We start from the raw sequence: 27,425 nt of genomic DNA, 5'->3' as shown, positions 1-27,425 counted from the left end.
ATTAAAGTGAATAAATCTTTAAATCAAGTCTTCAATAAAATACAAACATGAATGAATGGATGCGACGTGACCTTATATTTCTCACTCACAGAGTCGCTATCATTGAGATTACATAAGTGTAGGTATAATGAGAAAGAAGATGAATGTGCCAAAGCCTTTGCCCCACCAGGGAGGAACAATGTTAATAAATGATGCACCGTAAGGAGATGAAACTCAGCTTTGACACGAGATGTGACGTTCAGGGTTCATTGATGGAGTGTAAGGTAACATGCTTACATCCTCCCAACACCATCCTACAGAGCCACCTACTGTAATAACAGAAATAGAGAGAAACGGGACGACCCCAGCCTATTTCCCCTTTTTTATCATCCATTTCGTTTAAAAACTAACTCATTATTCCAGCCTTAAGGAAAGGGAGGGTTACCTCTCTAGGGGTTTTCACATACAATAAATGATGTTAGACTACCATGATAAATGGCAAAAGGTTAGACCCCGGTGTGTATTCTGTTGTGCTTGCTATTGGTATTTCACACTTAAAACCTGTAAGGCCAGGTGCACCAAGCATGTGTGTATTTGCTCTTCCTGTCGTCGTGTGAGAAGAGAGCAGTCACAATAGAGCTGGGGAAAAGGGCAGGAAGAGTGCAAATGCTATCCTGAGCTATGACCTTTAGCCAAAGAAAAAAATCCCCACAAAGCCAAGCCTAAGGCTAACGTCTACAGAAAACTCTTAAATATTTACTAATTAATCCGGAATGTAAATTGTGGTGTGGTGGGTAGCCATTGTCCCAAGCCTTTGCCTCGCAGTGTGTGCGTCAGCATGCATAGGTTCAAAATCTGACAACTTGACCTTTCGCTGGAGATTACGTTAGTGAACTCATTAGCATGACTGTGCTCCAGTGCACAAAGCATTCTGTGTAAACCAATGAACGTGTCATGTACAAGAAAAAAATGTCTACATACAGTGCAGGGACAATGAAATCTAAAAAAAAAGGTCAAATGTTAAATCAGCCAGTGTTGCTCCAAATTAATCTATTATATTGTGACATTTGGATATTCATTGTGTAAAAACATACATTTCCACCACAATGAACACATTTGTCACTAATAAAGTTACCAAGGAGAAAACATAAAAAAAAGCATGTGATTTAAAAAAAATAATAATAAAAAAATTAAAGGCACCTGTGGGCAGAAAAGGTGTATTATGCATCATTTTTGATCAGGCTGTAATTTGTCAAAAAAAAAAAAAAGTCATGATTTAACTGTATGTATTGTTTGTACATAAATGCCATGGAGCCTTACCAAGACCAAAAATATACACAGTACACACACATATAGTATGTAAACATAAACTTTTATTTTTGAATCGCGATTAATCGTTTTGCAGCCCTACATTTTTTATACATTTTTATGTTAGTTTTAGTTAATTTAGTACATCAAGATATTTGGCTGAGATACAACTATTTGAACATCTGGAATCTGAGGGTGCAAAAAAATCTAAATATTAAGAAAATCGCCTTTAAAGTTGTCAAAAAATCTTAGCAATACATATTACTAATCAAAAATTACGTTTTAATATATTTATGATAGAAAATTTACAAAATATCTTCATGGAACATGATTTTTACTTGATATCCCAATGATTTTTGGCACAAGAGAAAAATCTATAATTTTGACCCATACAATGTATTTGTGGCTATTGCTACAAATATACCTGCGTGAATTAAGACTGGTTTTGTGGTACAGGGTCACATTTTATTTCAAGTAACTTTTTTATGGTTTTACTTTCAGCTAACTATAATAACCCTGCCTCATATTGTATTTCATAGATGAAATGGAATGACTGAAACACCCAATTAGAGTGACCTTAATAGTCCTTACAATGCTCTTCCGCAGAGAGTAGAGTACACTTACTTTATGGGGCAGAAACAGGGAGTTGACACAGGAAATCAAACTTGCAGTGTCCTCAGCATCAGGCTGGCCACAGATAACAATCTACAAGAAAAATAAGAGACAACAGAACAACAAACTTGTGAGTAAAAAAAGCAGAACAAATGTGAAAAGAATGAAACAGAAAAAAAAAAAAAAAGATCTGGACTGTGTGTATAGTGCTGTAATGAGGTGGGCAGGTGTGATGTGGAGCGGGCTGCCCTTAGCAGGACCTCCAGCTTGTTATTCCTCCTAATCTGATGACTTCTCTGCCGCTAGTAAGCTCTGATGGCCATGACACATGTTCACAGCTCATACAATTGTCTGGGAGCAGGAGGAAACTTTGGAAAAATGGCCTGACAGGGAAAACTTTTATCCAGCAGCATCATTCTAGTTGATATGTGACAGATCCAAACGCTAACGGTCCTCATTGTGAGGACTGATGAGCTGGCTATCAATCCAACTGTATCTACCTTTATACCAGAAGTAGCAAGGGTTGTACTGATATCCCAAAAAAGCAGACTTCAAAAATTTGGGGTCAGTAAGATTCTTTCTTTCCTTTTTTTGAAGCAATACTTTTACTTTTGCACAATATATTATGCAGCACAGCTGTTTTCAACATTGATAGTGATAAGAAATGTTACTCAAGTAAAAAAAAATAATGGTTTGCCATCACAGGAATAAAATACATCGTAAAATATGATAAAACAATAAACAGTTATTTTAAATTGAACTATTTCACAATATTACTAACAATTTAATGCATTTGCGATCAAATAAATGCAGAACATGAAACACTTCTTTTAAAAACATAAATAAAAACTATAACTTTGAACTACAGTGCATGTATACAGTATGGACATTACAGTATTTTCACATCTGAGCTCCTAAAATTATACAACATTTGTTTATTACAGCATTAAACATGGTTGGAAACATCAATGAATACAAAAAGCATCCAATGACCAGATGAATCCAAAATGTGATGCAAGGTACTTATTTCCTGTTATATGACATAAGAACATATGGCAAGTCTGAGAAAATCATTCAGCATGGCAAACACACTCAATCTACTCAGCCTTTCCTCAAGGCTGATGCATTCAGAAGTGACAGTCCCCACCGGAGAGAAGTTCACTTCCAGGTTTCCAGAGCATGAAGTGAGGAGGTTCTTCAGTGGGACTTTATTACATCCAGCCACGGTTTGTCACCAGCATATGTTGTGTCTCGCATGCTGATTTGTTGTTTTCCCTGCCAGATTTCTTAACCAGCAAGACTTTTGTTGTCAACCAGCTTCACTGGCTGGTTTTGACACCTCTATGATCAATAGGGCCTTTAACTGAATCTTCCAGAAGGCTTAGCGTGGCCCAAACATGCCTAGGGAAGTTCAGGATGGCTCTCCAGATGCTGAGATCATTAAACTTGCGTGCACAATTGAAAGCTTCCTGTCAGGCTGTATTACTATCCAGTACAGTAGCAGCAAAATATTGGACTGCAAGGACATGCAGAGGGTGGTGCGCTCAGCTGCATATAACACCGCGGGTGTATCGGTCAACCCACAGGACATCTACACCAGATGGAACAGGAAAATCATTGAGAACTGAGTCTCTTGATCAATGGTCCATCCTCATCTCAGCTCTAACTGGAGTCTGCCTAATTTTCATATAAAGCAAAAAGCATTGTTCACTAATTATTCACTACAAATCTGGATAATAAAAAATAAATGAATAAATAATTGTAAAACATAAAATAATAATAATAATAATAATAATGAAAAATAATAATAATAATAATAATAATAAGTTGATACATATTTAAATATAATAATAATAATAATAATAATATCATATCAATTAATTCATAGCAATATAAATAATATGTAAAACAATAAATAAAGTAATTAATTAATGAATTAGAACAATATTAAATAATACATTAAAATAATAATTATATTTAATGGTAAAATAGAAAATAAATTCATTTTAAACAAATAAATACATTCTTGATTAAGAGTATTAATATGTTTAACTTCAATCATAAGAATTGAAAATATTTAAAATATAAATCTTAGAAAGGGTTTATAAAATTAATCAGTAGCATATAGTGTAAAACTGTCAAGATTTGACTTAGACCAAAGACTCGAAACCTGGCTTTTGAGAGACTTGAGATTGGAATCTGACTCTACTTTAGGGACTTGTGAACATGTCTGTCTTATTGTAGTATTCACGGTCAAGGAGGTTTGAAAAAAAGAAAAAATTTCATTGACATTGCATCAGTTGGACATGATGTGACAAGTGAAACCGGACATTTAAGCTTCATACGCAGTAGCTCTGGACCAGACTGAAGTTACCTGTTTGAGGGTGTAATGCTGGGCCATGACACTGCGGACCATATCTGGAAGGGCAATTGGCACCTTAATCAGTCTATCAGAGAAGGCAGTCAGTAATTCCTGCGAGCGCTGTATCCAGTCCTGCCGGCCTGTGAGGTGGGAGAGTCGCAGCAAGTTCATGGCCGAGACAGAGTTCGCACTGGGTTCAGCACCGTCCTGATCTAAAAAAAAAATAAATAAAAAAAAGAACAGGCGTAAAGACACAATGCTATTGCCAGTCAGATAACCAGCACAGCATAGCAACCATGAATTTAACAGGAGCCCATTTATCAGGTTGGCTTCTGGAAAAAATGGCATCATAGCATTGATGGTTTCAATATGAATTTAACAGGAGCCCATTTATCAGGTTAAGCAGAGCTGTAAGTGCCTGATATCACAAGTGAAGTGGCTCTAAAGCTGTGAGTTGATTCACTTTATCTGCCCTTTGTTTGTGTGTGTGCAAAGGGGGTGTTGGGAGTGGGTTCCCGTGCCTCATGTCATATTGTAATGAGCTGATTGCATCTGGAAGCTGAGAGGGACGGAAGCAATGACTGCTGAATAGCAGCAATGTTGTCCCAACTAAATTCATGCAGATGATATCAGGTAGCTTGCTCCTTAGAAGAGACATGCACCACACATGGCCATTTACTGAATGCAAGTCATGTCAGAATGAATGTATTTACAAGCTGATCGCACATGAACGGCACCACAAATCTGGATTTTCTTTTTAAAAGAAGAATTAGGGAGAAGAGAATCGGTAAATTATCAATGATTTACTGCCACTGTGTAAATAAAATGTAATCATGTAATCCATAAAAAGTAACAGTAATCTGATTATGAGCATTATAAAATGTAATATATTCTAATTATGAGTACCTGATTTCTGGAATCTGATTACGTAATTCAGATTGCGGTAATGGCTCCTAATAAATGAGCTTTTCAAAGTATTTACTGTATTAAAATTTCATTGTTTTTTGATCAAATAAATGCAGCCTTGATGAGTCTTTTGGACTTCATTGAAAACATAAAATATTTTACAAAAACCAAATTTTTTATGGATAATGCAGCTTCCTAAAATGTCTCCTGTCTTTGTGTGGAAGTGAAAAAACTAAATAAATTATGACTATGATCATTATCATGATTTTCAAACTCACTGAACACAGCTTTATATAAGGCCAATATGGAAAACAGGCTTTCTATGAAATAGAAAGTACAAAACGAAAATCTTTGAAGGACTCAAGCCCAAAATAAAGAAGCCCGATAGCTTTATTTTCAAAAAAAACTAATGATTACCCTTCCTGCGGTTTTTATGAAATGGCAAAGCTGTCTCGTTTTGGTTTTGTATAGTTTGGGCAAGGGGTAAAATGTAGAGTGGCAGATGCTTTGCGAGGCAATCTGTCTTCCACCGACAGAGAGAGGTTCTGACACGTGACGGCACCGCATGGCTCCTAATAGAGCCAACTCTGCACGCTTGGCTCACTATATAATAGCCAAGTCACTCAGAAAAGATGAAAAATCTGACTTATGTCCATTTTAATTTATCAGAAGCAACAACAAAAACATAACAGTTACTGTAGCTTTCTCGGCCCTCATCCATATCTCACTGGTGTCAGTGCCATTTTCACAGTGCCATCAGTCACGGCCCAGGCACGCTGGTGCTCACATCAGCTCATACTTCCAATTCTTGCGGAGAAAATATGGAGCCAAGCCATTCGGGACATTAAGCCCCGGCACTTATACACTTCGAAAGTATGTGTGCGGATCTTTTTTTTTTTTTGTACTGTCGTGGGAGACAAAAAAAAAAAAAGAAAAATCACCCTCTCATACCACTTCCATAGCAATGTCACACGGAAGGTGATGAATGGTGCACAGCATGAAATAAAAGGGATACGGTGTTAAGCAGGCTTTGATGTACTGAATCAGTCTTCTATATTGGTCAAGTTCTACCCAGAAACACGATGATATCGGAATTCATCAGAAGACGGACCAGAACAGAAATGGCGAGTAAAGGGCAGTGTGTTTGGGTGAGATAGAAAAGAGAGAAAGACATTACAGCATAATAAAAGACAGTGATGAGCTTACGTAAGGAAAGAATGGAGCGGTTTTAGCAGGGGATGTCTAGCTGAAACAGTTACCCAGGCGAGGGTCCATAAGAGCGCAGTGTGGTGGTGCTATCAGCGGTGGAGTGATGCAAAATGTAGACTGACAGCTACAGATCTTCATCATCCTTTCTGTGACTCATAGCCACCCACACATTCCCAAAGCAAAAGCCTACATCCATAGGTTTTCCACACCCTGAATACAGGGTACTGTTACACATGATGTCACATTTCTGCTCCTCACCCTGTTTGAGAGCTAACAGCACTGTCGGATCTGAGGGGTCGCTGCAGAAGTAGCCGCTGCCATGGGAATCCCAGAAGAGCTGATCCTGCCTCAGCTGGAGTCCTTCGGCCCACTGCAGCCAGCGGACCCTTTGCGTGGCCTCAAACAGGTCCAGCACCCCAGACACCACAAAGGCGTAGTCATCCAGGAAGCCTGCGATGGGAGATGCACTGGAGAGAACATTATAGAGAACATTAGCAGCGAAGGTCAAGAACTTCTGTTCTTACACAAATACAAATTCAATTTCTTGTTAATGCTGGGTTGACCTGTGCAAAAATAATGTCAGGTTAACCTACGCTGGGTTGATCGACGTAACTCTACTGACTGCAACTGTGACTTGCTGCCAATTTACCACAGAAATCATTTAAAACTCCAAAAGAATGGAAAACGCATTTACAGTGATACAAGTATCAATGAAAGCCTTGTAAACAAGAGATGAAGAGGGTTCACAGCAGGAAATCAAAACTCATAAACTCTATGGATAACTTGTAATCATTGTAAGCTATACTATACGTCTTTTATATTTTATTTTTAGTTCAGTTTTTTCAGTAATGATCATTTTATTTTAAGTAACAATTTAAGGTTTTAGTTATTTATAATAACCCTAACCTAACATTTATAACTGTACACTAGATGAAAGTAATTGCTTTTATTTTTTTAAACATGTATTCTATCATACCATGTGAATTGTTTACAACACAGTAATGCTTTAAATGTTATGGTCATGTTTCCGAATTGTGACTTTATAAACGTGTGTTATAGGTGCGTTATACAGTATACGTAGGTATATTATTGAAGTGAGTAATTTCAATGCAACTAGTCGCACATTACAGAATTACTAAAATAGCAACCTGGAAGGTTGAGTTATAATATTTTTATTAAAAATTACATATATATGGATGAATCACAATAAAATCAATAAGATGCATATAGGGTGAATTTCCATTTCATACCAAGTTAATCAAATGCAGAACAAGCAGGGATTATTGGCGGCATGCCACAAATGCAATCTATAGAGAGATACCTTTGACTTGAAATACTATATTACCCCAACACAGACTCATTGAAATTAAAAAGTAAAAAGATTAATCTCAATGAGCTACAGTGATATTTCAATCATGACTTTCTATGGTCGGATCTAAGCTTTAAGTCCTTTGAAAACCAAAGGAAGTAGTTTTCTTTTTTCCCTGAAGTTCTCCTAAATTTACTTGTCTGATAAAATAAGAAAGTGGGGGCAGAGCAGTCTCTGTTTACTGAAAGTGAATCTTCCTCCTCACCCAAGCACCGTGTGAACACAAAACAGCCCAACGGAAGAAAAAAAAAACATTACACACACTCACAGGGTAAAGTTACAGCATGAATTACATGCTATTTAAGTCTATCACAATTGTTCATGTCAACATGGTACTTTTTTCTTATTTCAAAGAGCTTCATGTTGATTTGCTGCCAGAATTGGCTGTTGCAATTCATGACATGAAATCGGTGAGAAATGTCAGATGCAGTGGTTTTGTCTGTCGCACCACTTCTATTATTGAATGGAAAGAAAAAATAACATATGATCACTTACAGTGAAAGTGAAAGTTTCACTTATTTTTGGAATTACATAATTGAATGAAAAAGTATGACATTTTTTATTTAGGTGCGATCTGCCAAACAATCAGCAAGTATGACACTGGTTAGTGGGACGCCGCCTTAAGATGCAAAAGCTATGCTCTGTGCATTGACTGAAATGCATACAAAGACATTTAGCAGGACCTTTGTGTTATAAAAGCCATTTGAAATTCCTTTGAGGTGATGTCACCATATAAGATTGCAAAAGTCTTTGAAGTTTAAAATAAATTTGATTCAGATCGCATCAAGACACTTCAACCCTTGTCCTCAGACCCTTGAACAGAGGTAGCCAGCTGAGTGTGAGGAAACAGATAGTGACAGGTCTGAAGATAGTACAGTGTCGGGAGCAGGACAGACGAGCAGGGTCTAAAGCTGGAAACTTAACCTCCAAATTTCTTAGTTCAAACAACTGACATTCCAAGAGATAAAAAAAAAAAAAAAAAATGTCATGAGGTGCCTATGAGAAGAGTGCCCTCAACATCTGACCCCTACCATGTCATTGCCTCAAGCTGTCAGATCTGGTGCACTATTCAAATGTCATGTACAATAAGTGCCAGGCGAATGTGGATGCAAACCTGATGACTAGGTACTAAACATTTGTGCTTCAAAGGACTTTGGTTGAACCCAAGAAGGTCTATAATAGTTTAAGAAGTCTGTTGTGTCAGTGACAGTATCTCAGATAGAAATGTGAGCACAAAATAGTAAAATATCTATTAGAATATAAATAAGTCTGGGTCTAGATGGTTACGGCATTTAGCAGCAGGAGCTAAACGGTCCATGCTAACTAGACCTTTATTGGACCTTGAGGTAAGTTTCTTCTCAGGTATTCTTGACCCACAGCTCGTTTTATGGGTTCAGAGAAAAATATGACTCCTCTGTTTCAGTTTCATCTCAGTAAGACAACAAAACAAATCAACCTGCCAGTCAATTTTTAATGAACAGCTCTCCCTGGATTTTTCCATTCCCTCCTTGTTGGTTCTCTGTATTCTCACCAGGTGATACAGTCTCTTCAAAGTGCAGCAAAGCCACATCCTAACTTCCAAACAAACCTGTAGAGACCAAAGCTATAAAAAAGAGCCCAACCCCTATCTATCTCAGAAGCCAGAAGGCTTCTTGTTCCAAACTGATAGATCTACTCACAATGTAGTATGATTTTTATACAGCTGAACAAGATTTGGACCATTTGCCACATTCCTTGGAATAACAGCACAGCCACTGGATGGTTCATGAATAATTCACCTGGCACTGCATTTTTACCTGGCCCAGATACTATAGCATATTTCTTCTATTACAATAAAAGGCCCTTAATTCCATTTGAGAGCTACAACAGTCGGGTAACCTGTCTCGTTCTTATCAAACATTCATGCCAGATTTCTCTCTAAATGTTTTCACTGCATGGCACAGGGCTCTTTAAAGGATTAGTTCACCCCAAAATGAACATTCTGTCATCATTTACTCACCTTCATGTCGTTCCAAACCCACATGACTTTCTTTCTTCCGCAGAAGACAAAAGCAAAGGCTGTTGTTTTCCATGCTCTTTTCCAAGCAATTACAATGAACAAGGTCTAAAGCTTTCAAGCTCTAAAAAGCACCATAAAAGTATAATATTTGACCAACACACTAAAACACAATACACAAAATAACACAAAATCAGAAAAATAGAAAAAAGGCAATATTAAGCCATTATTCATTGAAAATCTTGAACTCACCAAGGATTACTATCATCATGATAGAAGCAGCTGATGTCTGATTTATGAATGAAACCTTCTTTTGCATTGAATCGATTCATTTGGTTCACATAAACAGTCGATTCACTGGAAGGGAACATTATATGAGAATACTGTAAGTTTAAGACTATTTCTATTTAAATCTATTATACAGTTGCATTATGGAGGTATTTTTGCGTGCTTCATTGAAGCTTGAATATTCAACCCCGATTCACTTTAACTGCACGGAAATACAGTTTTTTAGAATTTCTTACAAAATCTTAAACGGCTTGAGGATGAGCAAATAATGAAATGTTCATTTTCTTAGAACTATCCCTGTGGATGGATGTGGAACATTTAAAATGAGGAACAAAGCAAGATAGTAGTTCCTCTTGAATGAATAAAAATCAGGTGCTCAGAAACACAACTAATTCCTTAGTAATTCATCTTCTTGCTGGGATGCTTGGTAAATTATTCCCTGTGAGGGAAATCCTCCAAAGGAAATTAAAAACAAACTGATGCAGATTTTTACAGCTCCCTTATGCAAACAGACTGGAGCAGAACCTCTCATCCTACGCTAAATTCAAAGTATAAAGGCCAATCAGATGATTACAGAGGGAGTGCTCCTGATTAAACATTATGTGATGTGACAACATGACAAAGCTATTTCTTCATTATCCCATTGCGGAACACTCAATGAAAAACGTTTGAAAACAGCCAGTTGAAATCAGTTGTAAATGGTGTGTGGGTTAACTCATGAAAATGATCAGTGTGACCTGAGAAGCACGCTCAGCATTGTGGGATGAAGGATGTGCTGACACAATGAGAGGTACAAATGAGAGGTTACCCCAAGAATGAGGCCAGTGAATTTGTGTGTGTGTGTCTGTGGGCGATTTCATACGTGAAAAGCTTTGTATTGTGCTGATTCTGAGGCATTTCTACATTGGCAGGATATGTGCCAAGGCAATTAAGACATGGATGCAAGACAGAATGTGTGCTAGTTTTCTTGGCCAACTGTAACACTGGCGCATACACCCTCATCATAATCAGTGTTATTTTAGTAGCATTTATATACTATTATAGAATGTATTAAGATGTGAATTCAGTTTTCATGTTTTTCAGTTTTCATATGAATGTTAGTGAGTTTCAGCAATGTTGTTATAGGCTTGTCATTGTTATTTCTATTTAAGTGTAATTTATGTTTATTTCAGTTTTACACATTTTAGTACTTCAACTTAGCCAAAACAGCATTTCTAATTTTCTTTTAAATTTAAGATTTGAATGGTTTTAGGTTTAATTAACAACATCAATGAATGTGTAAAAACATCCCAAATCATCCTTTCTATATTCTCCAATGACAAACTTTCCAAATTAGCAAATTACGATTAAAATTGCCATTTTAAATAGGCTTTTTCCCTTCATAATGATGAGAAATTATACTTAAGCTAACAAACTAGCTTTTTATAATCTGTAACTGTTCTTATATCAGCCTCTGTGCTTTTGCAGGCTGAATACATATTCTGGAAAAGCAGAAAATGTTCCTTACACTTGCTCCACCTCCATATTATTTCCACGATAACAGGAATGGAGAATCCTCTGGCCCTCTTCGTCCCACAGGTGTTCTTGGAGAAAACAAGCTGCCCGCTCAGCTCTTTCCAGCAGAGCCTTGTCGCCCAGCACGGCTCCTACACGTGCAAACCCGGACAACATCAGCCCTGACCAACCAAAGAAATGGGAGTGGACACAGATTACAAGCTTTGGAAAACCTGACCGTGTTCAATTTAGAAAACAAGTTTCTTGGAACGCTGAAGCCATGTTCTGTCTGTGGTTTCTCCAGCAAAAGTACTTGGGCAAACAACCTGCTTACTGTATGTAAAACTTTCGGGAAGAGTTTTGCCTCACAGATAATGAAACTCCCCTCAACAAGAGCTCAAAACATTTTGTTAAAGGTGCAATAGGTGCCAACCAAGACAGCGGAGCTTTGAAACAAGACGTTAAGACTATAAGATCTAAAGTAGAATGTGTTCGGAGGGCTGGGGATCACTAACAATAGTCCTATCAGAGCTCCATGTGCCTGTAGCCCTCACATGTCTCACGGCTATGAGAGTGGGCCTATCAGGTTTGATTAATGTAAAGGGTTACTCTGCAGGTAGCAATATCCAGTCGCTATGAATTAAGAATGTAATGGAGCGTAGCTCTGGAAGGAACAGTTTCACTAAACAATGTCTCAGGCTTTCTTTAATTAAGATATCAGCTCATTAGTCACCATTCTTCGAGCGCTTTTGTCAGCCAGAGCTCGAAAGGGGCCTTGGCACCCTACGAAGGTTTTGATTTCCTTTCAATAAAGACAACGAGGGCAAAGACCACAACCCAAAGGTCCCTTCTGTGGGCTTTTAAAGGCTTGGCACCACATCTAAGCGCCCCATGAAAGAACACTAACATTAAAGTGCTTCTATTAAAGCAAAAAAAAAAACATTTACGGAGCTTGTCGAACACTGGAACTTGTTCGCAAAATGAAATCAATAAAATTGTAAGGATAGGAAGGGGGTACATATAGCTTCAGGGGATGCAAGCATTGTGAATTTTCTTCATGCGTCTGCCTCTCATTGATTAATTGATGGCTGTTTCCATTTCAAAATGCTTTATGAAAAGCAATTAACTCTAATTAGAGTCTTTTCCTGGTTCAGTGCTCTGGGATTTCCAGTAGTATATTACTGGGTGACACATTTTCTTTTTTCCAATTAGGATGCGGGAAACTTACCGTTCCAGGAAGCTAGCATTTTGGTGTCCAGGTGAGGAGGTGGGCGTGCTTTTCGCACCTCGGCCAGCTTGGCCCTGGCATCAGACAGCAGTTCGGACAGTCTGTCCACACTGATGCTAAAGTGAGCAGCGGTGAGCTCCACTGAGTAACGTACAATCAGCACATTTTGACCCTGCAGCTCTCCATGGGGGTCCTACAAAAACATCAAGTAACAAATCAGTAAATGCACATGATAAAGAAAGATCCCTGCTATTAAAAACTAATTTGCATTATAAAACCTGCTTTGTTCACAAATTAGGTGTTGTATACATTAAATGCTTACCACTGAATTTCATTTATTCTACTAGAACATACTTTTTTGACATTAGTGAAGTAAGTATCAGTGCAGTACCAACCTACTAGACAAAACTTCAAATTGGAAATTAAACAGAATTTGTGTTATGGTTTGTTATTAACATTATTATTATTGACTGGTTGTTCATTTGACAATGTGCAGTTAAAGATATTTGCAAAGCTTATAATATTTTATAATATATTATTTTGGTAGTTAAACTCTAAATTTGCAAATAATTTTTATAATTATTTGAGACATTTGTTTATTTTTGTATATATAATTTTGAATTACAGCAAGGGAGAAACAAAACATTTTGTCAAAAAAATGGAAGAAACAGGTAGCTACACATAAAGATAATTTTATATGCATGATTAGAAAATGAATCCAAATTAATTATTTGATAAATAAACCTTTTTTTTTCTTTGTTGTAGCCAAGAATCTTTCTAACTGCTCTCATAAAAACCTCAAATTCCCAAACCTGATCGGGGGCCACGTTGCCTTGCTCTTTCACACCATAATGATGCATGAAGATATCCGCCTGTGTTGCGCCTCCTGCGGCGCCTTCCACGATGTCAGGAAGCAGCTCTCTGATCTCTCCTGCTGTCCACACACAACGCTCCCTCTCTCTTCTCAGTGGATTCCACCGTAGGAAAGGATCTGCATCCTCAGCGCTATAGAAGCCACCAGACTGCAGAGGGCAGCACAATGTTCATAATCAAATGTGGTTTATTTATTTTTTGTCACTTGTAGGCTGTTTTCAAAGGTACATTGCGGTTTCTTGAGGGGATCATTACTTCTTGGCCACAAGTTATCTTGTTAAAACATGTTACTTTACATATCTTCAGCACACAGTGAACCTCAGGTTGTTATTTAAAGAATAATAACAAGGGGATGATTTATAGCACAGAGAGAATGTGAAGTTTTCAACTATATTTTGTATGCTTTTTGTGGGGAACAACCAAAATATGATAGATAGATAAGGTTCAAGGGAAGCATTGTTGGTACCTAATTACTCCATAAATTTGAGGGGGTTTTTAATTGTGTCATCCAACTGTTCATCATCACAAGATGGCTGGCACCTTGTGCTGGACAGTGGAGGAGGGTTGACCTCAAAAAGGGTTCTGACCTGGGCAATTTTTCAGTGCTTTTGTGGTTTGGTGCTGATTCAGCATGACTGATGCCAAATGTGGGATCTAATGAGGGAGAAGAAGACTCACCTTGTCACTTAGGTCTCTGGAGACGTAAAGCAACACGTCACGAGCCACATCTGCAAATAGGCATTCCCCAGACACCTGCAGAAATCAACAGCCATAATAACACCACACCCAGCCAAGCCAATGCCATATACATAACTAGAAAATTCTAGATGATTGTTATACAAATCTTAAAATCATTTTAAAAGAACAGTTCACACAAAACTGAAAACATGCTGAATATTTTAATTTTTTGGGGGGTAAACTATTTCTTTGACTTAAGCATTTGATAGATAACCACAGAATATAACACCAATACAGTCCTTATTCTGTCTACAAACTCAGAAATACACAACGGTGTTTCGTTATTACTTTCTGGACATAAGCAGTTATCTAGAGAGATAAGAATCACAGAAAATATATCCTATATTAAAACATATTCAACACAAAGAGTACTCCCACATACATATTCCCACCTGGTAAGCAGTGATATAGGCCACAGCAAGCTGGGCTTGGTCATATAACATCTTTTCAAAGTGAGGAACATGCCAGGAGGAGTCTGTGGAGTATCTGTGAAAGCCCTGAAAGAAAGAAGATTATTGTGTTTGGTTGTGTAATTAAAAGGGAAAAACTGATATTTAATATCTGATAAAGTCGACACAGGTTCTGAATACACAGTTTTTGCATGTCACCTGTGCCACATGGTCATGAATGCCCCCCAATGCCATCATTCGGAGAGTGTGAAGGGCCATTTGCAGTGCTTCTGCTCCCTCAGAGCTGGTGCGATTTACTGTCCAAAATGACATCAGGAACATCAGGTTCACTGGAGAAAAGAAAAACACAAGACCATTCTACATTATTAATGCAGATGTATATTTGACAGGTAATTAACTCACAAGACATGTGGTCAACAGGATACTGTGTTTACTCTCTTTGTGAGTCCATAAAGTCCATAATACTCCACAAGTTTTAGTGATAAATCTTTTCAGTTCATTCCAGTGTTTTGTTTACCTGGTGAAGGGAACTTCGGAGCCTCTCGAAAACCTCCATATTCTTCCTCATATGAGTGAGCCAGCTGCTGGTAACATCTGTTGGCAACATCTGGGCCTGATGGAAGAGTTTCTCCAGGGCTGGCAGAGATTTCTGTCCCCTTCCTGAGGGCTTCCAGTACTCTCTCTCCAGTAGACTTCAGGGTTTCTCTGTTGCTCTGCCACTAAAACACACAGAATGAAGATACTCAGACATCAGAGCACCACAGTACATGGTTTTCAAACTTTGGATGCCGTTGTCAATATAAAATAATTAGGGGGCCTTAGTGTACAGAGATATAGGGGGGAAAAAATAAATAGATAAGTCATCAAAATAATCAATATAATAGACATATATAAATCAAATAAAAAAATAATATAAAATAAAAAAATCTAAGACACTTCAATCTTGGCTCCTACTTGTTCTATAATTCGTAAAAGCACAGTTTTCAGCCCAGGTCTTCTTCCACTGTCTCTGGGTGGGAAGTAAGTGCCACCTATGAATGGCCTGAGATCTGGTGTGAGCCACACGCTCATTGGCCAGCCACCACCGCCACTAGTTGCCTGAGAAGAAAGCAATCACCCTATTTTAATCATACATGACACTTTGTGAGTTATGGCGTTGACAACACATGAATTCTACTGATCCAAACCTGCACAAATGTCATGTAAACTTTGTCCACATCAGGCCTCTCCTCTCTGTCCACCTTTATACAGACAAAGTTCTCACTGAGGATTTTTCCAATCTCCTCATCTTCAAACGATTCCCTCTCCATCACATGACACCAGTGACAGGTGGAATAACCCACTGTTAGCAATAATAAACAGCAAAGACTGTAATATTTAGGCTTGGCTGTTAAGCAACACTAATAAAACACGCATCCAATATGTATTCTTTCAGGTTACCTGAAAGAAAAATGGGCTTGTCTTCACTCTGCGCTTTATCAAAGGCTTCTTGTCCCCAAGGATACCTGGAAAGAAAAAAAATTATCAAAAAATACTTTGTAAAATATATCAGACATGATCTAATCTTGGTTTGTAATTAAGTCAACACAAAATATAGTATAAAATATTGACCTTTTGTACACATCACAGTATAATTTTTTTATATATATTAAATTTAGTGTAATTCTATTTATATTATTTACAATTCGATTTCCATGCATTGTTTTTATTTTATTTTTTTTTTAAAAGAAAATACACTAATACAAGGAAGTTACAATACACTAATACAGGGGAAATACAGGATCGTTATATTAAGAATTGCAAGTCTTAAAATCTCCAAAAATGAATAATCTAAACTGACTTTGGGCTGCACGATTAATCGCATGCATTTGTCATGCGTGTTTCATCAGTAAAGCCGGTTCCGTGATTAGCGGTAAATGTCTGTCACCTGTTTTCAAACGGGAGCGGCAGTTAACACACAGAACCATAGTTCACTGACAAGCTACGCAATATTCTGTTCATAATTGAGATTAATCGCATTCGATTATGAACACGATATTGCGTAGCTTGTCAGTGAACTATGGCTCTGTGTATTAACTGCCGCTCCCGTTTGAAAACAGGTGACAGACATTTACCGCTAATCACGGAACCGGCTTTACTGATGAGACACGCATGACAAATGCATGTAATAAATAGGAAGACATAAATTGACAGTATCTCCAAAAATGAATAATCTAAACTGACTTTGTGTTTACAGTAAGCCTAAAGACCTCAGAGCCCCTTACCAGTCCACAGGGTTGTGTGCATGTTGTAATAGATAGGAAGACTTCTCTTTACTCAGGCGATTGGTGTGTTTTGGGGACTTTAATGTGTCCGGTCCATCACTCCCAGATGCCATGCTGAAGAAAACCGCTCCAGAAGACCTAAAACAATCATAGGACATATCTGTGGTGAATTAAATTGATATCGAAAATGCTTTAACTGAGTGCCACTGCTCATAGGGAACCTATGGGGCCAGAAAATAATGAAAAGAATGGTTTAGGGAACTTTTCAGGTGGCTGTCCAGCTAAGACCAGCTTAAACTGGTCAGAAAACAAGTTTAGGGAAAGATATGCCAGTTTTTATTTGCAAACAAACTTTGGAACAGTTACGACTTCAAAACATGCGTTTTACTGCATATAAACAGTGGCTCAGTGTCTCAAAACTTATTAAGCTGCCTATCTAGATAACATTTTTGTATGAATTCAACATTAATAGTTGCCCTACACAGCATTTGTGGGCATCATCTTACTGGGTTTTGTACATATAATCGTTTTGTAACTGACATAATCAAGGTCTCTGTATTAGCTCCAGTGCTAACGAAGCCTGTATCGTTTTATAATCGGTTGTGCAAGCACGCGATCAGGATTGGAGCATGACGGTGTCAGAGGTCAGTGCCTACCTGAAGCTGTCCCAGGACAGTCCGGTACTGGCAAGCACTGACTTCTGGCCAAACTGGAGGGCTTGTGGTAGTCCAGAGCACCGACTGTTATATAAAGTATAAGGAGTGTCTTTTCGCAGAAGGGATCCGGTGAAGAGCCTGGCCTGTGCGATGTGTTTGGTGGTGTTTGATGATGTAGACCACGCGAAACCCAGTCTCAGCATCATAGACCCGCACAGAGCTGCTCGTGGTGCGGATTCACGCAGTGCACTGTCAGTGGAGTGACCTGAAACTCATATTTGTGCCACTAGATGTCGCACTAGATCTGTTATAAACAATATCAACAAACCAAAACGTCGGTCTACCTTTAGCATTTTTACCTAACTGATCTCTCTGGAGGGACTTTTCCAGTCCAGAATTCTTTCCTCATTATTCATCGATATTCTGTAGGTTGTATTTAAGTGAACGCAGCATATAATATAAAATATCAACAATTTGCACAAGACAAATTGATGACGAATTTTTAACCAAACACCACAGTATATTTATTTATTTTTAAATTACATTTAGTGTAATTCTAATTAAATTAATTAAATTATAATTGAATGTATGATCTCCGTGTATTCTGTTTTCTTAAAGCTGTGGAAGAGGAAATAAATAAAGGGCTATTTTATGAATACCATCGTTTATACTACGCGAGTTTTACAAAGTATAACAGTTAATTTTGCATTTCAATACAGGTTTGGAGATTAGATTCGATCCCCTTTTGAACAATTTCTCATTTGACCTTTAGAGGACGCTTGTAATGTAACCCGGAATTAGAAATTACAGGACAAGAGGAAGCGCTGCCACTTTCTTCCGGTAAAAGAAACAACAACGTTCCAAAAGAGATGGCAGAAATCGGGGAAGACGAGCTCAAAAAGCTTGAATATTTGTCTTTGGTGTCTAAAGTTTGTACCGAACTTGACAACCATTTAGGAATCAACGATAAGGACCTTGGTAAGTTTATAAATTTGACTTGACCGCGTGTCGCGTTGTTGGTATGTTAGCAGTTACGTAAATACGTTAGCTGGTTAGCCAGTTTCTTTGTTAGTAATTTTATTTACAGACGTTAAAGACAGGGGCACGATCTGAATGTGTATGGAAGTCTGTAGTAACAGTCTGTTGGTTTATGTGTTTTTCAGCTGAGTTTGTTATCAGTCTTGCTGAGAAAAACCCAAGCATTGATGGATTTAAAACAGTGCTGGTTAAAAATGGAGCCGATTTCACAGTAAGGATTTTTAAAATCTATTCTGTCAAAAATTCGTCCATTCAATTTGATGTCTTGTGATTTTACATTTGGAGTTTTAGAAATATCTAACCCACCGTGTCATTTCTGTCCTTTAGGATTCCCTCGTCAGCAATTTGCTTCGTCTCATTCAAACCATGCGTCCTCCTGCAAAAGCATCTACCAGTAAAGGTAAGAGCATTGGTGGTCTTATAGAATAACAGTCAGACATCGTTTTTTTTTTTTTTTTTTTCTTCATATCTTCTGATGGTACTTATCTTATGTGATCTTTATTGTACAGCCTCTCATTCTGTGGCTAAGCCAAATGGTGAAAAGGACAAGCTGAAAGAGCTGTTTCCAGCTCTGTGCAGACCTGACAATCCTAATACTAGGGTAATTCTATATATACATTGTTTATATAAATAACTATAATGTGTTTTTTTTTTATCAACTGTAATCATAAAATGTATCTCCTCTTCTAATTAGACTATGCTGGATGAGGATGATGTGAAAGTTGCTGCTAAAGCCATGAAAGAGTTGGAGATGTTTATGCCCAGTGTTAGTGGCACAGAACCTAGCAGCAGTAAACACAGGTGAGGAACTTCTGTAACATAAAATAGATGCCACTGAACTTGATGCTGCAGTTATTTCCCCGCTGCATCATGTTGTTGAATTTTAACGTGTATGTGTCATCCCTCTTAGATCTGAAACCAGCAGCAGCAGCAGTAAGAAGAAGCGGAGGAGCAGAAGTCGCAGCCGGAGCAGAGATAGGGACAGAGACCGAGACAGACGGAGACGCCATCGCTCTCGCTCCCGTTCCAGATCTCGTTCTAATGAGAGAGACAGAAGGAAGCGCAGGAGCCGCTGGCACTCTCGCAGCAGGTCCAGGAGTCCTGCACGGGGAGACAGAGACAAAGGCTCAGACCGCTGGAAGGACAAACATGTGGACCGCCCCCCTCCAGAGGAGCCATCTGTGGGCGATATCTACAACGGCAAAGTCACCAGTATTATGCAGTTTGGCTGCTTTGTGCAGCTGGAAGGTCTCAGGTATGTTTTGGATGCAGTAAATCTACTTTCAAGGCTATTGAAAGTGATGCGAGTGTGCAAGATATGATATTAAACTTTTTTTTTTTCTTTTATCTTTCTTTCATGAAGAAAACGCTGGGAAGGCTTGGTCCATATTTCTGAGCTCAGGAGAGAAGGTCGGGTAGCAAATGTGGCAGATGTGGTCAGCAAAGGTCAAAGGGTCAAAATCAAGGTGTTGTCCTTCACTGGATCCAAAACAAGTCTCAGTATGAAGGTGAGTTAGCTACGTCTTAATGAAAGCCATGAGAGAGAACAGACAAAACTGCCAATGGTCCAAAAGTCACCATTTGCATATCTAAATCTGTACATATTATTATTATTATTATTATTATTATTATTATTATTATTATTATTAAAGACATTTTGTGCTCAGCTTGAATTATATATTGACTGATCACTGTGCATTATATGTGGGCTGATTTTTGTTGGGTTGTCTTTCTTTTACAAGGACGTTGACCAGGATACTGGTGAAGATCTGAACCCTAACAGGAGGAGAAATGTTGGTGGAGACGGTCAGGAAGAGTCGGCCATGAGAAATCCTGACAGACCTACAAACCTGAACCTGGGCCATGCTCCAGAGGTAGAGGATGACACATTGGAACGCAAAAGACTCACCAAGATCTCCGATCCAGAAAAGTGGGAAATCAAACAGGTGCATGGCCATCTTTTTAATACAGTTCTTGTTTATTATTACTTGTGTTCATATTTTAACATCTTGGTCTGTCTGTTCTTAGATGATTGCTGCCAACGTGTTGTCTAAGGAGGAATTCCCAGACTTTGATGAAGAGACAGGAATTCTGCCCAAAGTAGATGATGAGGAAGGTATGCATTGGATTATCCTTTGTTTAACTCAATATTTTTACCATACAAATAAATAAAATCCAGCTTCCCATCGCAAAAAAAAAAGTTTTTGTTGGAACACCTCTCAAATTTTGTCTGTTGTGGCTTGTCTGTCAGATGAGGACTTGGAAATTGAGCTGGTGGAAGAGGAACCTCCATTCCTGAGGGGACACACCAAACAGAGCATGGACATGAGTCCTGTCAAGATTGTCAAGGTAGCTCAAACCACCTGTACTCTCACTCTACGCTGCCTGAGCAACTTATAGCAAAGCTTTTGATTTAACAAATCTGGACATATTCTGTGATTTTTACACTTGCATATATTCTGTTTTTCTGGCAGAACCCCGATGGATCTCTCTCCCAAGCAGCCATGATGCAGAGTGCCCTGGCCAAAGAGCGACGGGAGGTGAAACAGGCCCAACGGGAGGCTGAAATGGACTCAATCCCCACGGGCCTAAACAAACACTGGGTGGACCCACTGCCTGACAGTAAGACATTCAAACTTCATCCTGGCTTCATCTGAATAATGATTGATGTCAAAATGTATGTCTGCTCTGTAAAGTCTAATAGAATACCACTTCAAGTCAATGCAGGTGTAAGATGTCCTGTAAACTTGATAAATATTACTCTGCATCAACAAGTCAAACTTTCCCAAATTATATTACGGTCAGAATTCTGAGATATCACACAACTGACTTTATTCAGAATGCTTTAGAACTTCAAACCTCCATGGAATACTAGAAAAATTTGAAGACTAAAATTAAAACCAGTCTGATTAAGTATATAGTGAAGTAGGATCGTGTGAGTAAACGGAAGTTTTGCTGTCCATGTCCTCCAGTTAAAAAAAAGAACAAGCGGTTATGTAATATGAAAGAGACTGATAATTCCAGATATACTTCCTTCCTGTTTGTCCATACTGGGGTTTAGGGAGTTCTCTGATAGGGAGATCTGATTTCCTGAGCTCTGATATCGTGGCAGATGGTGGCTGGTCTGCACATAACAAGCCTATCTCTGATGCTTGTATGCCCTCTGGCTTTGTATGAGCTCAAGTCTGTTATCATGTTTGTGCATCTCTAATAAATGCTTTTTTCTGTCTTCACACGCTCACCATCCATATAGCCGACGGCAGGCAGATAGCTGCCAACATGAGGGGCATAGGTATGATGCCCAATGACATCCCAGAATGGAAGAAACACGCCTTTGGTGGCAACAAGGCCTCCTATGGAAAAAAGACTCAACTTTCTATCCTGGAGCAAAGAGAGAGTCTTCCCATCTACAAGCTGAAAGAGCAGCTCATTCAGGTGTGACTTCAACTGATACGTATTTTCATTCTGAGCTAGTTTTCAGTTTAGTTATGTTCATAGATTCAACCATTGTCTTCACAGGCTGTCCATGACAACCAGATACTAATTGTGATTGGTGAGACGGGCTCAGGAAAGACCACTCAGATCACTCAGTACCTGGCTGAGGCTGGATACACCACACGGGGGAAGATCGGGTGCACACAACCCAGAAGAGTGGCAGCCATGTCTGTAGCTAAAAGAGTGTCAGAGGAATACGGTTGCTGTTTAGGTCAAGAGGTAGATGCTTGATTATATTAATTTCCACAACATTGGGAACAATGATCTAACATTTGACTCTAGCATTTAAAACGGATCTCTTTCTGTGTCTGTGCAGGTTGGCTACACCATCCGTTTTGAGGACTGCACAAGTCCCGAGACTGTCATTAAGTACATGACGGACGGTATGCTGTTAAGAGAGTGTCTGATTGACCCTGATCTGGGCCAGTATGCCATCATTATGTTGGATGAGGCCCATGAGAGAACCATTCACACAGATGTGCTCTTTGGCCTGCTCAAGAAGGTACGGTTCAGAGGCTTTGTTCACACAGTCAATGAGTGTCCAGGTCAATAAAGATTTTATTTTATTTATGTATTCATTTATTTGAAAAAAATATTTGCATTTAGCAAGAAAACTTTAAATTGTGATGGTAAAGGCTTTTGCATCGTTACAATTAATTTCTATTTTAAAAAATTGCTGTTATTTTGACATTTCTCTTAATCAAATAATCCTGAAAAAAATATTGCAGCTTTCACAAAAAGAAAATAAATGTTACTTGAGCTCCAAATCATCATACAAAATTTCTGGAGTATCATGTGACACTGAAAACTGAAGTACCATCAAAGGAATAAAACCTTTGTTAGATTGTAGTAATATAACACAATATTACCTTTTTTTTTTCTTTTCATTTATTTAATCACAAAAAGCAGCCTTTGTGTAATTAAAATGCCTTTTAATATTATATATATATATATATATATATATATGTATATGTATATATATATATATGTATGTATATATGTATATATGTATGTATATATATATGTATGTATGTATATATATATATATATGGTTTTAAATAATAAAATATGTATTTTCTTGTATAATTACAAAAAAAATAATAATTTTCTACAAATATAAATAAAATTAATAAAAAATAAACAACTTAAATTTAAAAAATAAAATAAACAGTAAACAACTTCAGTTGAAAAAAAATTAGGCATGCAAGATCTGTTCTTAAAGAGTTTGAACCTGTTTTAAACACTGTTGCTTTCTACTCAAAAAAAAAAAAAAGAAAAATATTTGATAGTGACTAACTTAGGTGCTTAGATTTGTCCACCTCTTTTAGGGCGCATGTAACAGTGTCTTGTTTTTGTATTATTAGACTGTACAGAAGCGAACTGACATGAAGCTCATCGTGACATCTGCTACGCTGGACGCTGTGAAATTCTCACAGTACTTTTATGAAGCACCCATTTTTACTATCCCTGGTCGTACATATCCAGTGGAGGTTTTGTATACTAAAGAACCTGAGACTGATTACCTGGATGCCAGTCTGATCACAGTCATGCAGATTCACCTCACTGAGCCTCCAGGTAACTTTTTGCACACAGTTGTTAACAGAAGAACGTTTAAATGCCTGTGAAAATGAACTTCCTGTAATAAAAGTTATTTAATGTGCAGGTGACGTCTTGGTGTTCCTGACGGGTCAGGAGGAGATCGACACTGCCTGTGAGATCCTGTACGAACGAATGAAATCCCTTGGTCCTGATGTCCCAGAGCTGATCATCCTCCCAGTCTACTCTGCCCTGCCCAGTGAAATGCAGACCAGGATCTTTGACCCAGCACCACCTGGAAGTAGAAAGGTACCATCCATTGCTTTCTATGGTCACTTCTGACATATCAGAACATCTCTTCTTAAAAATGTGCATCACTGGATATATCTTAACAAATAATCTGCTATTTTTTTTTTTTAAGTGGTCATTGCTACTAATATTGCAGAGACTTCTTTGACAATTGATGGGATCTACTATGTGGTGGATCCAGGTTTTGTCAAGCAGAAGGTTTATAACTCCAAAACTGGAATTGATCAGCTAGTAGTTACCCCCATTTCCCAGGTAACATCCATTCCTAATGACCCAAACTACATTCAGTATACACTGGAAGTACACTTTGTCTCCTAAACCTCATTCTTTTTGTCCGTAGGCCCAGGCTAAGCAGCGAGCGGGCAGAGCAGGTAGAACAGGCCCTGGGAAGTGCTACAGACTCTACACAGAACGCGCCTACAGAGATGAGATGCTCACCACCAACGTACCTGAGATTCAGAGAACTAACTTGGCCAGCACTGTACTGTCTCTAAAGGTACAATTTAACTGTTCTAATGCGGAGTCATCTTGGGACAATATTAAAATTCTGGCGAGTGCAGATAAGCTGAGAATTTTTCTTGTCCTCCAATCAGGCAATGGGCATCAATGATCTGTTGTCATTTGATTTCATGGATGCTCCGCCCATGGAGACACTCATCACAGCCATGGAGCAGCTGTACACTCTGGGAGCATTGGATGATGAAGGCTTGCTTACACGTCTCGGTCGTAGAGTAAGTTTGCTTGTGTCTGTTTTCTTACGGTTTTCAGTGTTTGGTTGTAGCTTCTCAGTTTTCAAAATGAAGTATTAAGTTTCTTGTCACTGTTCCTATCAGATGGCAGAGTTTCCTCTGGAGCCCATGCTTTGTAAGATGTTGATCATGTCTGTCCATCTTGGCTGCAGCGAAGAGATGCTGACCATTGTGTCAATGCTTTCAGTACAGAATGTCTTCTACAGACCAAAGGTACTCCTTTAGCCCACACACGTTCACAGATCCATGAATGGTCAAGGAACTGTTACATCATTGCATAGAGTTTTAGGTATCCTAGCAGACTGATCCTAAAGATAGTAATCAAGATTTCACTCTGAATCTCAGGACAAACAAGCTCTAGCAGATCAGAAGAAGGCCAAGTTTCACCAGCCTGAGGGGGACCATCTGACTTTGTTGGCTGTCTACAACTCCTGGAAGAACAACAAGTTTTCCAACCCCTGGTGCTATGAAAACTTCATCCAGGCGCGATCTCTCAGGCGTGCGCAGGATATCCGCAAACAGATGCTGGGCATCATGGACAGGTAAGGGGTTGAGAATAACAGTAACTTTATACGACTTACACAACCTAAGCCTTAAGGCCTGTTCACACCAAGAGCAATAACTTTAAAGATAACTAAGTATGAGCTGCGGTTATGTCGTTGCTGCTTTGCTCAAGCTCAAGTTGAGTGGATTCCGATTGGCTAGATGTTATATATATATATATATATATATATATATATATATATATATATATATATATATATATATATATAGATATATAGATATATAGATATAGATAGATAGATAGATAGATAGATAGATAGATAGGAAAAATTCTTCTGGAAGTGATTCCATTGATGTCATTCTCATGTCGTTATTGTTATAGTTGTGGTGTAAACGTCCTTATTCTCATAGAATTAGAATGAGTTTTAAAACGTTATTGTTATAGGTATCATCCTTGGTGTGAAAGGGCCTTTACGCTCCATAATTACACATTTTTCTCTCTTCAGACACAAGTTGGATGTGGTATCATGCGGTAAAGCCACAGTACGTGTACAGAAGGCCATCTGCAGTGGTTTCTTCCGAAACGCAGCCAAAAAGGACCCTCAAGAAGGTTACAGAACCCTCATAGACCAGCAGGTGGTCTACATCCACCCCTCCAGCGCATTGTTCAATCGCCAACCAGAATGGTATGTTTGCAAAAAGCACAATAGTTAACAACACTACTAGTATCTATGCTACATATACTAAAGCTGCGTTCTTCTCCTCAGGGTGGTGTATCATGAGCTTGTGCTGACCACCAAGGAGTACATGAGGGAGGTGACCACCATTGACCCGAGGTGGCTTGTAGAATTTTCTCCAGCTTTCTTCAAAGTCTCTGATCCCACACGCCTCAGCAAACAGAAGAAACAGCAGCGGTTGGAGCCCCTTTATAACCGCTACGAGGAACCAAATGCTTGGAGAATATCCAGAGCCTTCAGACGACGCTAGAACCTTCACACAAGGTCCTGATAGACTGCGAATGTCCCATACTCCTGCTGAACAAAACGTTGAGTTTGTGTTGTGGGCAGAGTGGAGGATAACATGGACAGATGCTAAAAATGTGGATAAAAAAAACCTGAGGTGCCCTATTTTTTTTTAAGATAAGATCCTTTCCATTACTGTGAACAGCACGTTCAAATATAAAAAAAGATACTTCAAAAAAAAAATTAAAGTGGGTTTGTTTTGTTTTTGTTTTTTTATCAGAAGCATTTCATTTATTATTTTAATTTTGGATATGGTTGTTAGGGATTTATAATTGAAATTTTCCCTACCTTTGTAATAAAAAATACAAAAACCTGAGAGATCAAATTTTGGGTTATTAAACCCTGTGCTGAATACCAAATCCAGTTAATATGACTTTTTTTGAACAAGCTACCCCTTTAACAAACCAAATCAGTTATTTGCATTTGTATAGTGCAGCTCTTTTTGTCCAGATTAACCGGAACGACCCATTTGTGTTGTAGAACGTGTGGACAGCACATCCGTCTGGTCAGTGGATGTTGATTACTGTGCTGAGAGGGAAAGGGGTTTCATTCATTCAGTTGGTTCCTCTGTGGTGGTCTGGTCATCACAATTGAACAGGATGTCTAGTCACTTTCACTATCACACACAGATCTCATCCTTATTTGGGACCTCTCTTCTGTTTTAATGTTTAAATTACCAACTCCGAACAAGATCAGTGCATTGGACCACAGTGGAGATTTTGTATTATAGCTCTTTTATTAGAGGAAGTGATGGGGGGTGGAAATGTCCTGCAGTTTTTGATGTTGTTACAGCTTATGTTCTGTCATATCTTGGAGTCATTTTAAAGTCAACTTAAAATAAAATTTGTCTTTTAAAAAGTCAATTTTTTGAGTGTTTTGTTTTTTTGTTTTTTTACTTCAGAAAAGCGTATATTGAAGTTGAACTATATATCTACATTTTTTTTTTTTTTAATTCTAAAATGAGAACTGTATTAAGTAAAAAGAAGAAAGTAACTGGCTATTTAATTAAGCAAATCATGCTTTTCATTTACACAGTTATTTCAAGTTTCTGTTATTTAAAGATGCTGTGAGCAAATTTTT

General features: G+C 38.2%; 2 protein-coding genes across 4 annotated transcripts in view; one reads left to right on the top strand and one right to left on the bottom strand.

Moving 5' to 3' along the window:
- LOC122133867 (spermatogenesis-associated protein 20-like) overlaps nucleotides 1-18,011 on the bottom strand; it is a 36,187-nt gene extending 18,176 nt beyond the window's left edge. Inside the window, exons 1-15 of one of the 3 annotated variants that reach the window (XM_042735601.1) lie at nucleotides 17,693-18,011; nucleotides 17,037-17,174; nucleotides 16,213-16,277; nucleotides 15,960-16,114; nucleotides 15,727-15,870; nucleotides 15,290-15,491; nucleotides 14,971-15,101; nucleotides 14,755-14,859; nucleotides 14,303-14,377; nucleotides 13,564-13,773; nucleotides 12,752-12,944; nucleotides 11,537-11,675; nucleotides 6,635-6,843; nucleotides 4,274-4,473; nucleotides 1,912-1,992 (exon numbers count right to left, since the gene is read on the bottom strand). In XM_042735601.1, coding sequence (XP_042591535.1) covers nucleotides 1,912-1,992; nucleotides 4,274-4,473; nucleotides 6,635-6,843; nucleotides 11,537-11,675; nucleotides 12,752-12,944; nucleotides 13,564-13,773; nucleotides 14,303-14,377; nucleotides 14,755-14,859; nucleotides 14,971-15,101; nucleotides 15,290-15,491; nucleotides 15,727-15,870; nucleotides 15,960-16,114; nucleotides 16,213-16,277; nucleotides 17,037-17,174; nucleotides 17,693-17,898 — 2,253 coding nt within the window. In that variant the 5' untranslated portion in view covers nucleotides 17,899-18,011. Of the gene's footprint in view, nucleotides 1-1,911; nucleotides 1,993-2,700; nucleotides 3,577-4,273; nucleotides 4,474-6,634; nucleotides 6,844-11,536; nucleotides 11,706-12,751; nucleotides 12,945-13,563; nucleotides 13,774-14,302; nucleotides 14,378-14,754; nucleotides 14,860-14,970; nucleotides 15,102-15,289; nucleotides 15,492-15,726; nucleotides 15,871-15,959; nucleotides 16,115-16,212; nucleotides 16,278-17,036; nucleotides 17,175-17,692 lie in introns of those variants that run through there. The other 2 variants (XM_042735600.1, XM_042735602.1) reach the window with 2 other exon arrangements.
- Nucleotides 18,012-18,489: 478 nt separating this feature from the next.
- On the top strand, nucleotides 18,490-26,461 carry dhx8 (DEAH (Asp-Glu-Ala-His) box polypeptide 8). The gene is made up of 23 exons (XM_042735599.1): nucleotides 18,490-18,670; nucleotides 18,856-18,941; nucleotides 19,058-19,130; nucleotides 19,240-19,331; nucleotides 19,425-19,531; nucleotides 19,641-19,985; nucleotides 20,094-20,238; nucleotides 20,473-20,676; nucleotides 20,759-20,846; nucleotides 20,982-21,079; nucleotides 21,205-21,352; nucleotides 21,984-22,165; nucleotides 22,250-22,444; nucleotides 22,542-22,727; nucleotides 23,590-23,800; nucleotides 23,889-24,070; nucleotides 24,182-24,322; nucleotides 24,411-24,566; nucleotides 24,664-24,801; nucleotides 24,904-25,032; nucleotides 25,165-25,361; nucleotides 25,830-26,009; nucleotides 26,091-26,461. The coding sequence occupies exons 1-23, from the start codon at nucleotides 18,562-18,564 to the stop codon at nucleotides 26,308-26,310; spliced, it is 3,612 nt and encodes a 1,203-aa protein (XP_042591533.1). The 5' UTR covers nucleotides 18,490-18,561; the 3' UTR covers nucleotides 26,311-26,461.
- The last annotated feature ends 964 nt before the right edge of the window (nucleotides 26,462-27,425 follow it).

Source organism: Cyprinus carpio, chromosome B12 (assembly GCF_018340385.1).
Source record: "Cyprinus carpio isolate SPL01 chromosome B12, ASM1834038v1, whole genome shotgun sequence".
NCBI lineage: Eukaryota > Metazoa > Chordata > Actinopteri > Cypriniformes > Cyprinidae > Cyprinus > Cyprinus carpio.
The sequence above is the reverse complement of the archived record's forward strand: the minus strand, read 5'-3'. Positions and strand labels throughout refer to the sequence as shown.